General features: G+C 37.6%; 1 protein-coding gene across 1 annotated transcript in view; it reads left to right on the top strand.

Annotated features, from left to right (window-relative positions):
• The first annotated feature begins 4,159 nt into the window (after positions 1-4,159).
• Positions 4,160-15,677, top strand: part of LOC122179932 (bifunctional heparan sulfate N-deacetylase/N-sulfotransferase 3) — a 65,652-nt gene continuing 54,134 nt past the window's right edge. Inside the window, exon 1 of the mRNA XM_042871190.1 lies at positions 4,160-5,159. Coding sequence (XP_042727124.1) covers positions 4,179-5,159 — 981 coding nt within the window. The 5' untranslated portion in view covers positions 4,160-4,178. The remainder of the gene's footprint in view (positions 5,160-15,677) is intronic.

Genomic DNA, 15,677 nt, shown 5'->3' with positions numbered 1-15,677 from the left:
TTTTGCTTAGCGTATTGGTTAAGTCTTGATAGTTTTAAATATACTGAGATAAAGCACATTTCTCTTAGTTTTAAGTCACATTGATATTCATGACACAACTTCAACAGATAAATTTTTTAAAGTATAAGACTTAAAGCAGTTTTCCATGTTTGTCTTTATGTGGATACAGGTAGTAGGAGAGCAGGAACTATGTTTCTTTAGAGCTCCTTAGTCCAGAAAACAGCTTGTTCATGCTGTGCAGACAAGGCAGTCGTACAAAGCCCGTGCTGCAGTGTGTGCTGGGCATGCCGCGGAAGTCCTAGTGCAGAAATCTGCCAGTGAGGGCATGGTGTTCACAGTTGCCATGGCACTCACACAGCACATGTCCTTATACTCTGTGCATCAGTCTGAGCCTGAGGATGGGGCTCCTCACCAAGTGCAAAGACTTCTGGTGAAGTTGCTTTCATATTATGTTAGTTTTACTGCTGGGAAATAATAATAAAAAAAAACCCCGATATCTGATTTTGTGCTGCTCTATGTGCTCACTAGAGAACACCTCTACACCTCATGAATAGTGAAATCCCAAGCCAGCTTTGTCTCGAGTATTTGCGATAGGGTTATTGTGCTGAAATGATTTATAGGAGCCAGGATTGCAGTCATCTGTAGTTAGTAAAGTGATAAACTCCAGACAGCTACAAGTGGTAGGAACTCACCAAAGCCATGTGGCTTCATCATGGTGCTCGTTCTGTCATCAGTTTTTTTCTTATTAGTGAATTTGGAGAAAAGGGAAAACATGAAGTGCAAAATCTGTATTCTAATACCTCTCTTTCATTCTGGCTGGCAGAAGGTACCCACGACTGTGACAGCCCAGCAACATGTGTGACAATTGTAGATCTCATTAATAATGTGATATTTTATTTCCTGTGCCCATAAGATTTTTGTGAGAACTAGTCTGATGCTGCAGAAATCACTTCTGCAGTAGAAGAGGATGACGTTGAGCTTTGCTGCATTCAGAATAAAATGCAACATTTCTTTCCATGACTCAGCTTTCTCACAGCAAGATCTTGTCCTGCATAGTGAGTCCACAAGTTAAAAACAAACTTCTAAATATTAGACATATTTTCAAGTAATTTTTATCACTAATCTTCACACTAACGTGATATTTTGATACCGAATGCCTGGGACAATGTAAATAAAAGCCACTGGTCTCAATTTTCAGAGAATGGCATAAAAGTGTGCAAATGTGTAAGAAGTAAAAAAAAATAATTCCATCGTGGAGATCAAGCTGTCATGACTTATTCATTCTTTTATTAAATATTATATTCTTTTCTCGTGAAAATAAGATTCCACGAGGACAGCCCTGTTCTGAAGTACCACTTCAGAGAGCTTCCTTGGGGTTGGTATGTTCTAAACAGTGCCCTCTGTCAGTGTGTACTGTTGGCAGTAATCGTGTAGAAGAACCATTTGCCCTTAAGCTGTGTCTCAGGCTGTGAGCCTGTGACCAAGTTCACATAGTCATGGTAAGTTGTACAGTGTGGGGTGAGTGATGCACCAAGGAGGTCTCTGTGCCTCTGTTACAGCCAGTGCATGATGTTTTAGGATGTAAGAATCCAGTATATCTAGCAAATAGTATTGTTCGGAGTAAAAGTTTAGTCTGTTCCTGCACAAAAACAGCTGTAACTTGTCAAGGCTTTGAAACTGTTCTGATATTATTAAATGTATGTTCCCTTTTCTTTTGTGTTCTTTTGAACTCTTGCCATGCAAAGCAGTCTTTAAATAAGCAAGACCTTACATAAGAATCAAGCTGATTCAAGAGAACATGCATTTAAAACTTGTCTTATTCTGTTTCATTCCTCTTCCTTCCTTCCTCTTTTCAGTGGTGAGGATGCCAGGTCTGGCTGTGGTCCTGCTGGGTCTCAGAGATTTCCTCAGTGTGAAGCCTTGCATCTATCAGCGTTTCTACCCACCCCTTCTTGCAGCTGCACTCTGTACCTCAGGAGGTACCAGCAATTAGGAGCTAAGAATAAAATGGCATGGGCTTTCTTGTAGAAAAACACAGCTCTCTAGGCTGGCTCCAGATTTTCTGCTCCATGGAACCACCTTAGGACATCTTTGCTGCAAATATTTCAAGTGCTTCTGCTGCTTTCTTTATCAGCCCTTGAGCTGCAGCCCTTCTATAATATCTTGTTCAAACGTGTACCTACAGCTGCTGCACCCAGTCAGCCCTTTCTTGCCATGAATTTGGGTCACTCTGAATTTTTCCTGCTCCAGGAAAAATTCCTTCAGTATTAACACATTCAGGTGGCAAGATAGGAGCTGAAGCTGGTGAAGAGTGAGACATCAAAATCACACTGCTGGGAGCTTCTAGCTCATCTGACTTGAATGGTTCCTGTCATAAAAATAGGAGTTCTTCATGGCTCTGTCAGAGCAGCTTGGGGAAGAAGAAGCAAGCAAGCCTCGAGCAGTATGTTGAATGGTGGCTGACTGCCACTCAGGGAAGCAATGGTACTTTGGTCAGTAAGAGTTCCGCTTTGGAGGTTCGTGTCTCTCTACTTGTTAAGCAGACCTGAAGCTCTTTGTGAGGCTGAGTAAGACAGGGTGTGTGGTTTTTTGAAGAAAGGCAGCCATGTGTATAATTATTCCTCAGAATGCAGTAAGCATTCATTTTGGCCACTCAAATTATGAGTTTCTTGGCAGCCAGTCAGCTGCATTGGAGATGCAAAATGAGGGCTGTTTTCACTGAGAATCCTTTGTGCCCGTAACAGAAAATTGACTGTCTGGAAACATGCCTTAAAAATCTAGTTTTACTCATTCAAGTAAATGAAGCTTCTAGTTTATCATCTGCCTTCCTATCAGTTTATATATATCTTTTCTGCTGTCTAAGGCAATGCACTTGAAGGTGGTATGACAAAAATCAAATATCTCAATACTTAAAATGTTTGAGATCTTCTAAAGGTACTTTCAGATTTACATTCAGTATCTGTCCATTCTAAATGCCTGCAGTTTCTACAGGCACAAATTATATTACTTTTGGTTAACACTGAATAACTTGGCTATGTGCCTGAGTAAAAGGAGAATCTCTTGTCTAAAAGCTATATATGAGGCTTTGTCCAACTGCAGGTGAGATTCAAGGCCAGGTGCAAGTCCACTGAGAGCAGGGAGTGCTGATGAGATGCTATCTATGAAAAGTAGAATAGGAGTTGACAAGAGCAGAATGTGTCCAGAAAGTGGGCTCATCTGGTGATACACAGGTTTAAAGAGAATCTGAGTTATGAATGAGAGCTGATATATTCTTACTCTTGGCGTTCAGTTTTGCTCTTCTGATAGATGGGATGCCATGTAGTTTCTTCTTGAGTTATGGACTCTCCAACTTCATTCAGAAGTGCATTAATGAAGTATAGAATACACTTAGAATACATGTAGAATAATGTTCCCCTAGTTTCTAGGCCTTGACATAGAAAGGTTGTGACATTTCCTCAATGTTTGTGTTATCAGCAGTTGTTTATCAGTAATTCTTTTGGTTTGGGGTTAAAAAGAAAGAAACAAGAGAAACAGTAAGTTCTTTGCTGCCGTAACCTTGCATTTCAGTGCCTTCTGAGTATGCCCTGTTTTACATTATATTCTGGGGGCAGGGATTCTGTGAGATTTAGAGACATTTTCAAGTGGGTCTGGTAACCAGTGGGAATTCTGGAAGGGAATTCTGGCTAGGTCTTTTGGCTCTTGAAATGTTAGGCTTTGTTTTTGTTAGATTGAAGTTTTTCAAGGAGGAGGTTCTTCAAGCTGCTCCTTTATTTGTGCTTTAGATATTCTGATGTTGCAATACTATAAAATGCAGAGTGACGGTTGTATTTTATAGAACAATCAGGTATAATGGAGAGCAGGAACAAATAATGCTACTAATGTAAAATTTCAGAAGGAAACTATCACAGTTCTTTGAATTGTTTTCTTCTAAACCTTTCTTTAGCAGTGACTTGTGTTATCCATTAATTCAAATGTGACAGTACTTCACAGATGTGGTGCCTTAATTAAATCTCTGATTTTCTTTTCTTCTAGACTATACCTTCTGTAAAGCTTTGTAGAAGATAAATGTGTATGCTGCAATGGTGACATAAATATTTAAGAGGACTGGAACAAGTTGTTGAGAATCTGCGTGTGTTTTTAATGCTGCTGTTGAGAGCAATCTAAGACAAGTAAACAACATGAGTTTTATCATGAAACTTCATAGACATTTTCAAAGAACAGTTATTTTGCTGGCTACTTTTTGTACGGTGAGCATTGTTATTTCTGCATACTACTTGTACAATGGCTACAAACAAGAAAATGAACTTTCTGAAATCTCTTCAGAAGTGGAATGTGGTGATCTTCCACTGTTTCCATACAAGCTGATGGAGATGAAGACCATGAAGCCTATTGATCCACTGAGGACAGATCTTGTAGTGCTGGTATTTGTGGAAAGTCAATATTCAACATTAGGCCAAGATATAATAACCGTTTTAGAATCTAGCAGATTTCAGTATCACATCGAAATTGCATCTGGAAAAGGTGACCTCCCAGTGCTTATGGACAAAAATAAGGGCAAATATGCTCTCATAGTGTATGAAAATATTCTAAAGTATGTGAATATGGACTCCTGGAACAGAGGTCTTCTAGATAAGTATTGCATAGAATATGGTGTAGGGGTTATTGGATTTCACAAAGGCAATGAGAACAGCTTGCAGAGCTTTCAGTTGAAAGGCTTTCCTTTTCATGTCCACAGCAATCTGGGTATTAAGGACTGTTGCATTAACCCTTATTCCCCGCTGCTCCATGTGACTAAATCTTCTAAGCTTGAGAAAGGTCCTTTGCTTGGAAATGACTGGGCAGTTTTCCAGATTAATCATACAGCTTACCAGCCAGTGATATTTGCAAAAGTAAAGACACCAGAAAACCTTTTGCCACCTGCTGCTAAAAGTGCTCTCCATGCCACAGTAATTCATGACCTGGGTCTCCACGATGGGATACAACGAGTCCTTTTCGGCAATAATTTGAATTTTTGGCTGCACAAGCTGATTTTCATAGATGCCATCTCTTTTCTGTCCGGAAAGAAGCTCAAACTGTCCTTGGATAGGTATGTTCTGGTTGATATAGATGACATCTTCGTTGGGAAGGAAGGAACAAGAATGAATGCCAATGATGTACAGGTAAAGTATGTACAGAAACTAATAGTTGTTGAGGCAAAGTATCATGTTTTTATTATTACTTTTAAAATGAACAGTTATTAATTGTTGAAACTCAAAAAGGATGTGAATCAGTAAGAATAGCTATGCAAACTCTTTGTGCCTTGAGAGAGAAGCCAATATGACTGACTCTCCGCAGTCATTAACTCAAGGTGTAACAGTTCCTTCCTCCTCCAGGCTGGAGGGGCGTGAGTGCAATTTCACTTCTATAGGTGAGAAAGGGAACATAAGAAAATAAGAGTCACTGGTTAATATCACTTGTTTTCTCTTAAATAGCAAAAATGCTTGCTGAACTAAATTCTGTAATCTCACTGGCGGGCACCTCTGAATTACATTCTCTGTACTACGTATGGAAAATAGTCTTTCACAAGAAAATTAAAGATGACTAGTTGCTAAGTAACTGTTAAGGAAAGGTGGTAAGAGAGGCAGTGTTTTCATTTCTCCCTGAGCCCCCAAGCACTCACAGTTCTAATTAAATAATTAGAGTATTTAACTCTAGTCTGATGATACCTTCTGCCTAAATGTGTACTTTAGAAGTACTTGGAAACAGCACAGGACTTCAAAGCTGGACCCGAGATCTATTAGCATGTAATGTACGTGTTGCTGGTCTTACAAGTGGGAAGTAAATGTGGTGAGCAAAAAGAAATGTCAACATAAATTTTGAAGAACGGATTGGATTATTAGCTTAAATGTTTAAAATGCATTTCAAATGTCAGAAGCTGGTTGCAGCATTTCACCTTTCTTGGTTTTATGGCACTTACTTACAAGCAAGGTTTGTATTAATTTAGGTCTCAAAAGCTTGTTCAGTCACTAAATGAGTCAGTGTTAAAAATGTTAAATTTTCATCTTAACATTTCAAGTTGGACATTTAGGAATGTCCTTTTTTTTACTCTCCATTGTCATGCTGTTCAAGTGAGGTTGTAGGTTCAGGTCAGTAGGAATAACATTACTTCTTGCTGTATGCCTCCCTTTCTTTTTGTGAAGTCTTGTAACAAAGCAGATAGAGATAACTGCAGAAATAATACTTAGTCTAGAAGCTAAAAAATAAGTTAAGATGCTGATGACTAGTTTCTGCTGGAAACATGGGGAAATTTCCTGTGAAAACTTTCAGCATGGAAAGATGTTCTGAAAAAGGTTGGATAGCACTCCATGAAGATGATAGTCTTATTAACATTATTAACTCAATTTTTTTATTGTGTTTTGTGTATTTTTTTTCCCAGTGGTAGTATATTTGTCAAATTGCAGCAGCCCTGTGTTAAACTGTGTTATTAAGCAAGAGACTTGAATTTGTAGTTACTTAAATGTATTTTAAAATTGCACTATACACTGAAACTTCCTCTGTGTATGCAATTATAAATAAGATATGTTCCTTAGATAAGTAGGTGTTTTCCCTATGCAAAAAAAAAAAAAAAAAGTATGGATTGGAATAGAGTAAGGGTGAATTTCTGTATGGAAATTGGTGCCAACATTTGAGTTAGATGGATAAGCACGCTTTGCACGCTTTGAGGATCTCCAGTGTGCAAAATGAAATTGCATGAACAAGGTAATCAGTTGTTGTGCAGAAGGAGCAGTTTCTATTCACAAATAAAGCCCAAATAGATTTCCCACTATGTTGTACAGCAGCAATTTGAAATATTATGTTTCAAATTTTGTCTATGTGAATGACACCTGAAGATAATAATTCTAACTGATCCTAAAATGAAAAATTGCCAGAATTACTTGCTAGAAACAGGTGGCTATTGAGACAAATTAGAATAAAGCAAATACAAAAGGATGAACTGTATTGTTCCAAGGGAATAATTTGCAGTATGTCAGAATGTTATCTTTCCTAAGTAAAACTGTCAAATTAAATAGAAATAGTATCAAAGTGGAAATAAATGAAATTACCCTACTTAAAAGTTACAGTGAACTATGCTCTGAAAGATCGGAATGCAAAAGCGTTCCCTTCAAGTTCTTCATCTACTAGAAAGTTAAAACATTCTATTAAACATGTTGTTAGGGCTGTCAGGTACAATGCATCTTCATTACTATTAATATCAAAGGAATTACCCTCTGTGGCACGTTGACATGTGGAAGGAATGAAATAAAATCAATTTGCAGTAGTTGAGAATCTGTTATTGTATAGTGTATTTTGCATAAATGACACTCCATTAGACAGCAGTGTTTTACTGGTTTCTGTTGCATTGACTGTGACAGAATTGGATGTAAAAAGAAGTTACTAAATGAAGAGTTTGTGTAATTTCAAGATTAACTCATTTCTGCTAAGGTTATATTATAAATACTGGTAGTATAAGATTGGATATCATGTGTTTTGTGTTTCATTTTTGTTTAATGTGTTTCCTACCTAATATTTTCTGGATGCAGTCGTGTCTTTTAAGACTGAACTTAATGTGCTGTGGATGTTTCTTCATGCACTCCATTAATTAATGCACTTAATCACTTCAGAAAGCTTCTAGTCCCCAGAATAGCTGTATGGTTAGTGCTGCTCCCTGGATAAGGCAAAATTTAGAAACTGGAGAGTTGTTGCAGATGTGATACAAAACTGTAACTCATCAGTGAGTTACAGCGCTGAGTTACAGCATCAGAGTTACAGCACTGACCCCTCTGGGTCCATCTGGCCCAACCCCTGCTCAAGCAAGGCCATCCAGTGCAGGCTGCCCAGGACCGTATCCATCTGGTTTGGAAGATCTCCAAGGAGGGAGATTCTGATTCCAAGTAAGGTCAGGTTTTCAAAAGAATTTCTTCTCACTTTTTTTCATAGGTTAAACTGCTCACTTTTTTGAATTTTGTGAACTGGAGTTGAGGCTATCTGAAAATTGCTGTCATGAGGTTAAGTGCTGTTTTTTGATCAGTGGTATATATTGACCTCAAAAGCGGTGAAGTCAAAAGCAATACCTCTAAATGAGAGCTTTCTGCATCTCTAAAAATTAGGCAGAGTGGTGGTGCTTCAGCTGGAATATATGTAGTGCCACAAATACAAGCGTAGAGAACCCTTCTAAAAATCTTTGGACAAAGTTTGTATAAAAGTCCTTTAAAACTAATAAATGGGTTGTTTTGTTAAACAATACAGCATTTTTATTTAAAAAAATAAATAACCACGAAACCTTGAAACTGTACTTTAGATTTTTAGGTTTCCTGATTGTTACCAATTTGAATGTCACTATACAAAATCTGGATAAATAAAACTGTTCTCCCAGGTGCTGTACTGAATAGCTGCCACTGGTAATCATCCATGTTCATCTTTATTTATTTTATCACTCTCTGATAAAATAAAAGTAAGAGAATAGAACATTTTTGTAGTCTAATTGCATCCCACATTGAATATAAGCATAGTAATGTCATCTCAGCATTCATTTTTCAGTAACCATTTTTCTCTCTTAATATCTGTCTAGCAGGAGAGACCATTATGCTGTGACAGTGCAACAATTTTTCTTTATGCCTTTTAGTCTTTGCAGTCCAAATAATTCTCTGAAACGGACAGCCAATCTATCTAAATATCTGCAAAGAAAGTTTATCTTAATAGACCAAGATTGTCCCAGCACAGTATAGTAATTTAATATAATCTTTTTTTTTTTTGTCACCATTACTTTCCTTTTCTTTTTTTTTTTTTTCTCCAGACTATAAAGCATTGGGAAAGTCATTTGATATTAGAAGGGAAATTAAATATGACTTTTTTATTTTCTACTTACTGTCCAGTACTGGTGGATTACAGTGGAATGTGCAAAAGTTAGTCAACCATTTCCTTCATTTCCCCAGTCCATCTCTGTGTGTATTTCCTTGAGAGCTGATCATGCTTTCAGAATGAAAAATCAGAACGTTGTGATTTTTTGTTTATTATTCTTTTAAGTCATTAGCTATGTGATTTTTGCATTGTGGGATCCTTTCTACTTTTCAAAAGAGGTAATTTAAGCTGAAGTCTGGTAATCTCTACACTCTTTTCCTGTAAGCCTAATTTTTTTTACCCTTTTTAATTCCTGCACTGCTCAGGTTTGGATCTACGGTGTTGATATTATTTAGGAAGAGTCTGGCCTGAATGAGCATTTTTGTTCATGTAATATATAAAACAAACAGTGCACAAATGGAATCATATTAACACTTGAAAATAGTATGATAGATGCTTCTTGTATTTTCCTATAACTCTTTTATAATTGCCAAGGAAAAGCTTTCATATTAACCATATACATTCTTGAGAGAGATGTAATCTTTTCTTTCTTTTTTCTATTTTGTGAGCACTTAGGCAATACATCGATTAGGAGACTCACATTTGGGAAATAGAATCTTGAACTTAAACGTTTTTGGCATTAGACTTGGTGCATTTGGACTGCAAGAGCAGTCCACCTAGTGAGATTCTTTCATATCATCTGTGCCAAATGGTGTACTGATAGCACAGTGGATTTAGCCAGAAAGAGTAAATTCATAGCATTTTAGCTTCCATCACTCGCAGTCTGACATTTTGCCCAGATTTTGAGTTTTATAAAGTATACATCTGTAGCAGAGCTAACCCTCTGTCTTCCCATAATAGACAACATAGAAAAATATCTTTAGGCAGACACTGATTAAGTTAATTGCACCTTAAAAGCTGATATTTTTCTTTTGCTCACAAAATATTCCTAGGGTGACTAAGATTGAGGTTAAACATTTGCACTTGGTCAGATGAATCTCATTTTGTGTTCCAAATCCAGTTTTGCCCTCATTATCGTATTTCCTCAGTATTTTGGTGATCATCTCCTGTTTAATACAACAGAGATTTCTCTTCTAATATGTAATTGTTTATTCATTACTTTGCAAATTCGTCTTCGCTAGTCACTATAACTTAAATACATGATACTTGATACTGTTGTTTAAAACCCATGCAGTATCTTTCTTTCCTGTGTAGCGTATGTAGAAAGAAAGCAGATATTCCAGTGGGAGAGCATTCCACTAGTATGCTTTTTAGTTTTAAAAATACAAGGCCGTATCTTTTCAACTCCTCTGCATAGGAATGACCTAAATATTTGCTTCAGAGAAACTGCCATATATTGTGTATTGTGGCAGAGCGGCTGGAATGTGCCAGAAAGCCTGAACTGCCAAGGCACAGAACAGTTCTGTCACAATAGAAAGCCTAATTCTCCAAGTTAATTGTTTCTTTATCTATAGGATCGCACAGAAGGTTATCAGTAAAGAAATGATAGGTATGTCATCAGAGCTGTTGGAGATGTTCTTGTCTATTCAGTTGCATTGAGCTGTAAATCTTTCCTATGGGGAGACGGAAAAGATCTTTTTTAAATGACAGCATGAATTAATTACTAGGAACTTTTGTTTAGCTGTATCATTTTATATTTCTAATCAATTAGTCCTGTTACTTTCATGCTGTTGTTCAGTACATTTACTATGTGTATGCATGTGTTCTGTCTTCATTTGATCTGAAGCTCCTGTGGTACCTTACACTGACTTGGTTGGAATAATAAATAAAAAGTATATCCTTAAAAGTAGTGAAGAAAGGGAATAGTAGAAATGGTGGTGTTTCTGTGACTGGCTGATCCTGTAGGAAGTCTGACTTCTTGAGCATATTATTTCAGATATAGCAGTGTGGAAAATTATGCACTGTGAAGAAATAGAGAATTAGATCTCAGATAAAGAAAATATAACTTCAAAAAATTATTAATATTCTTTTATCTTTTATGAGCTGCTACCAGCTTGTAGAACATTTTACTGGTCAGTCATCTTAACATTTAATGTATAAGAGCAATTTGGTTGAAGTAGCAACTTGTGTGAATTTTGATTTACTAAAGCTGATAGAGGTGCAGCTCAGCATTCCAGCTCTTACTTTAAAAGGAGCACACTTTCTTTTGAAACAAAGCTGGGTAAAAATCCCTACTCAGAATATAGAGGCTACACAGAAGTGATAGGAAAGACGATACTTAGGTCTGTTTGAGAGTGACACTTCTGAGATTAGCAGGGTAGTGATGGAGGGTTCTAGGTGTGCTTGTTTCTCCCACCCTGCGCTTGCATAAGCTGGAAACAGCCAAACCCAATGGAATAGGCTTGGCACTGTCTGTACAGTACTTATCTGCAGTACTAAGTGCGGGAAGCCACAAACCTTGCTTAGTAACCGTGTGTCCTCAGAATGAAATCCCTAAATAGAATGTGCATATCAAACAGCAATGCTGGCATGCTCCCTTGGAGCTGCAAAGCCATATTTCTTTCCCCAGTAGGGTAACTGCATTGACCTATTCTCACCACTTGGTTAAACTGTTCTGTTTAATTCTACAGAATTTCTCAGGTACAGCAGCTATGAAAAGGGTGCTGTGTAGCTAACGCACATTGCTCTGGGTTAAAAATGTGAAAGAAAGTAAGTGCTGATTGACCTCCAGATGCTCCTCCTAGCTCAGAATCCATTAATGTTGGTGTGTCAAGTGTGAGGAGGCTTTCAGTTGTAGCGCTTTACCTGTTATAAGGAAACCAAATTTCATTCTTTCTATGAATTTGGTGTCTTTTCTTGGTTCAGTGTTTCCTGGAATTCATGTCTTGTTCACTTATTTTCATGATGGTGTTTTGGAGTTTCTTCTGAAAAAATTATTTTGCAGAAAAAAGCAGTCAAATGTGGTTGTTCTTAGTCTCACTGAACCTGTGAGAGTCAGCAAAGTTGTACCACTCACACTTCTGCTGTGCTGCAGCATTCGAGGCCTTCCACAAAGCCATTTAAGTATCATTGCTGAAGATAATATTCTATGTATCTGTTGTCCTACTTCTTTTAGGCCAAGGTTTATAAATAAGCTAAGTATTTTCTATTCTAAAGGAACCCTGTTGAAGTTTTGAACGTTAGAAGGATAGCATTTTTTAGTTTGCAAGTGCCCCATGGGGGAGGGTTGGGTCAGGACAGTGATGCTTCCCCATACATCCTCATTTGTATTTACTGATAGTGATGAAACTTAACTGCTCAATGCAGGGTTCTCTGGAGTATTAAGACAAAAGATATCCCAAAAAGACAAGGCAGGTCACTAATCATAAAGCTGTATATAGAGGTTTTCTTTTTCCCCTCTTATTTTTGCAATGCTGGAGTAACTTTTTTTATTTTTTAATTCAAAAGTTTGTAACACTATTCATGCAAACCTAAATCTTGAAACTGTTTTTTTTTTTCACTCAGTCTCATAAGTGAACTATGATCTGTCTGTGTCCGGGAGAAGTTAGAGAAGGCAGAGAACAGTTACAGCTTTTCTTATTGTCAAAGGGGCTGCAGAAACTGCTTATCAGTATGGTAAATCCTGTGTGATCTTAAGGGCTGGTGAGAATGATGTGCTTCAAGCTATTCTACCCCAGTTTGACTACTGGTTGCACATTCCCTGGCCCATCCTACTAATAACATCTTCTAGTTAAGCATGATACGCGCTGTTTCCTTCTAGTTGCCTTACCTTTACCAGAAAGTTCCTTGGTGCCCAGTGTATTACTTTACTTCAGCAGCAAAGCTAGAGCTTTGCCTTAAGGACACATTTTCTTAACAGCCGTTTATATCTGGTCAAGGGATCTGTATCCATTTAAAAATATCTGTAATGCACCATGTAAAATCAATGTTACCTCGTGGGCCATTGTTTTCCTAACAAAAGTATGAGCACCTACAGAGAAATAAAGGAAGGAATTAATGGAAATGTGTGGTTGAGCAGAATTTTTCTCTTGACCTGGCTCACAAATTGCATCTTTAACAACTTGCCCAAATGCTCATTTACAAATAAATTAAATAATCCCAGAATCTGGCCAATGAAGTTTTGAGATATTCTACAGTTGTTGTTATACTTGAATGCATGTGGGTTTTGTTAGGCTATCTCTGAGAGAATATGGTTTTCAGAAGGTGACTTGAGGCAAAATCAATTTCTTTTTTGGAAGGGAATTATTTATAATGAAGGACACAGGAGAAAGCGCCTCTGCTGGAGAGGAAGCCAGGTACTTCTTGTTATAACTTCTCATTTATTTGATCCTGATCATCTTACCAGTCTGATTTGCTCAGTGGGGCTTCTTCCACATGCTGGACTGTTCCCAGATGTTGTTTCTACTCAATACTTTCTAAAGTTTTTTTTTGTAATGTAAATAGTAAAATTAAGAGAGGAAAACAAAGGAAGTTCCTGATATTTGGTGGTAATTTTCAGATATATATGTGCTTCCACTGAAATGTTACTTTAAGTAATGTGTTGTAGCTTCACCAGCTGACATATGGAAGTAATAGAGGAAAGAATTACAGCTCCCTTTTTATAACCAAATGAAGGCAAATGCTCTGGGGACTGTCACACATGACATATGGCAAGAGGGTTTCCTTCCACCCATAGTGATTTGCTGCCATTTGGGAAGCTCATTAGCATTCTCAGAACAAGGTCGTTATTGATCCCATTATTTTCTCACCCGGAGGTTAAACCACTCTTAGCATGTTTAAGGGGGAAAAGTACTGTATTCCCAGCCCACATCCCTGTAAGTGACTGTTTCTTTGCTTACCTATGTCACAGGTCTTACAGTTTAACTGTTACGCAACTCGAAAAAATATTACACCTTTAGTGTTGATGTAACTTCACAGCTTTTATAATTAGCACGCTTCCTGACTTACCAAGGAAATTGCATCTATGAATATACTGTTGATTTCCCAAATCAGTAGGTGTGCAGCATGGGTGCAGTCCCATATGTTTCTAGCAGTTGTGGAAACCTTTTTCATTTTTAATTCTCTTTTTCTCTAGTAGTGAATGCTTTGATATCCATCCTTAGGCTGAATGAATTTTCTTACCAGTGGTGCCTGCCTTTTGTATTTTCATTGCTGTTATTGATGGAATTGTGCCCTGTAAGAGCCATTTAGCTATTCTATTTCAATATTAAGTAGTTATTAATTATATTAAGTTATATTAATTACTAATGTATTAGTTATGTTAAGTAGCTATGCTCATATAGCTCCTTCTAGCACTGCTTCTACTTTTCCCTTGACTGTTTGTTATCCAGAGGTATCTTTACACTTGAATGTAAGTCTTCACTTACAGAGAAATCCACACCAAATGCTTATGTCCAGCCAACATGCCATACTTGAGTGATCATTTTTGGTTCACAGCCATGTAGTTAGCAAGTTCTGTCTCCTTTCCATTTCTCGGAAACTTGTAATTTAAGAATATATGTGAATGTTTTCATGGATGAGATGAGAACGCATGTAATTCTGCACGCTTTGAATATAGTCAACATAACCTAAGCTCAGCTTTGTTTGGGTTGTTCCATATAGTAGGAAAGCAAAACCTGCCATTCTAAAACTTATAAAGTGAAATGTGAGTCAGGACATGTTGAAACCTTAGTATGCAATGTAAGACATTCAAATCTGCTGGATAATTTGCCTCTGCTCAAAAAGCCTTTTCAGGGTTTCAAGATCAGTACTTTCAAGGCTGTCTGTTGTTGTTCACTGAATAACAACATCTTGAGAGCAAAAGAAAAAGGGAAGTTGAGGGAAATCAAAGCTCAGTAAGTAACTTCTCTGCGTTAATGCACTAAACCTGAGGCAAGATTCTAACATTCTGTGGCATGCATGGCATCCTAATTCAGGACTGGCTGTGTGCTGGAACTGCTTTCCAGCCTACTGGCAGTGTACCCCGGAACTACCCTCTTCGGCCCTCGCCTTCCATACACTACAGGCTCTTGTGTCAGAGGTTCTTTTTGTTCTGTTTGCAACTTTCTTTATGAAGTCTCTGAGCATGCTGAAGGCGTGCTGTGAAAAGTACTTTGGTAATACAAATAATAACAATGCAAGTACAACTGTACAGATCCATTGCCAAACGAGCGGCTGGTAAAAGAATTATTCTGGGCTTTTTCAAATGATGAGCTTGCTGTCCAATTCCTTCTGCTAATGGAATGGAATAAAATTTTCACAAATAACAGATTGAAATGCAGTGCAGACAATTATAGAAATCAGAGCAATTAACTTTAAAACAGTATCAAGATTGGCCCTGACATCTTTGCAGAATTTCAGTCGTATCAAGAAAGCACAATATGGCCGAAAGAGAAAAATGAGGGTAGAAGTGGGACAGTATTTCAGTAGCTGCTCTTACAAGAGCAGCTGCATGGAAAGCGTCCATCCTTTTCTCCCATTCAGTCTGGGAGATGTCAGTGCCACAGCATGATTTATTCTGCATGGTCATGCTTACAAAACAATGTGAAAGAAATTCAGTAGGTTGACTGTATGTTTGTAATCCTGGGAATAAATAATAATATTTTACAGTTGGAAAGTACTTCATCTTTCTGACCAAAGAGATTTCTAGAATATTGTGTTCAGTTTCTGCAGCACTGAATTAGAAACATCTAGAGACTGCTTAGACAGAGACACCGGGACAGTCAGGAAATTTCTGAGCTAGGACTGAAAAAGTAAAGGCTAGGGAACTTGGCAAGTAACGATAACCAAAGCAGAAAGCAATAGGCTGCAGATGTTTGCAGACTGTAAGCAGTGAAGGTGGATAAGAATTACTTGATGTAAGGCACTGAGATATTTGGCTG

The sequence above is a fragment of the Lagopus leucura genome, unplaced genomic scaffold (assembly GCF_019238085.1).
Source record: "Lagopus leucura isolate 7727_CA_CO unplaced genomic scaffold, USGS_WTPT01 Super-Scaffold_100004, whole genome shotgun sequence".
In the NCBI taxonomy this organism is placed as follows: Eukaryota; Metazoa; Chordata; class Aves; order Galliformes; family Phasianidae; genus Lagopus; species Lagopus leucura.
The sequence above is the reverse complement of the archived record's forward strand: the minus strand, read 5'-3'. Positions and strand labels throughout refer to the sequence as shown.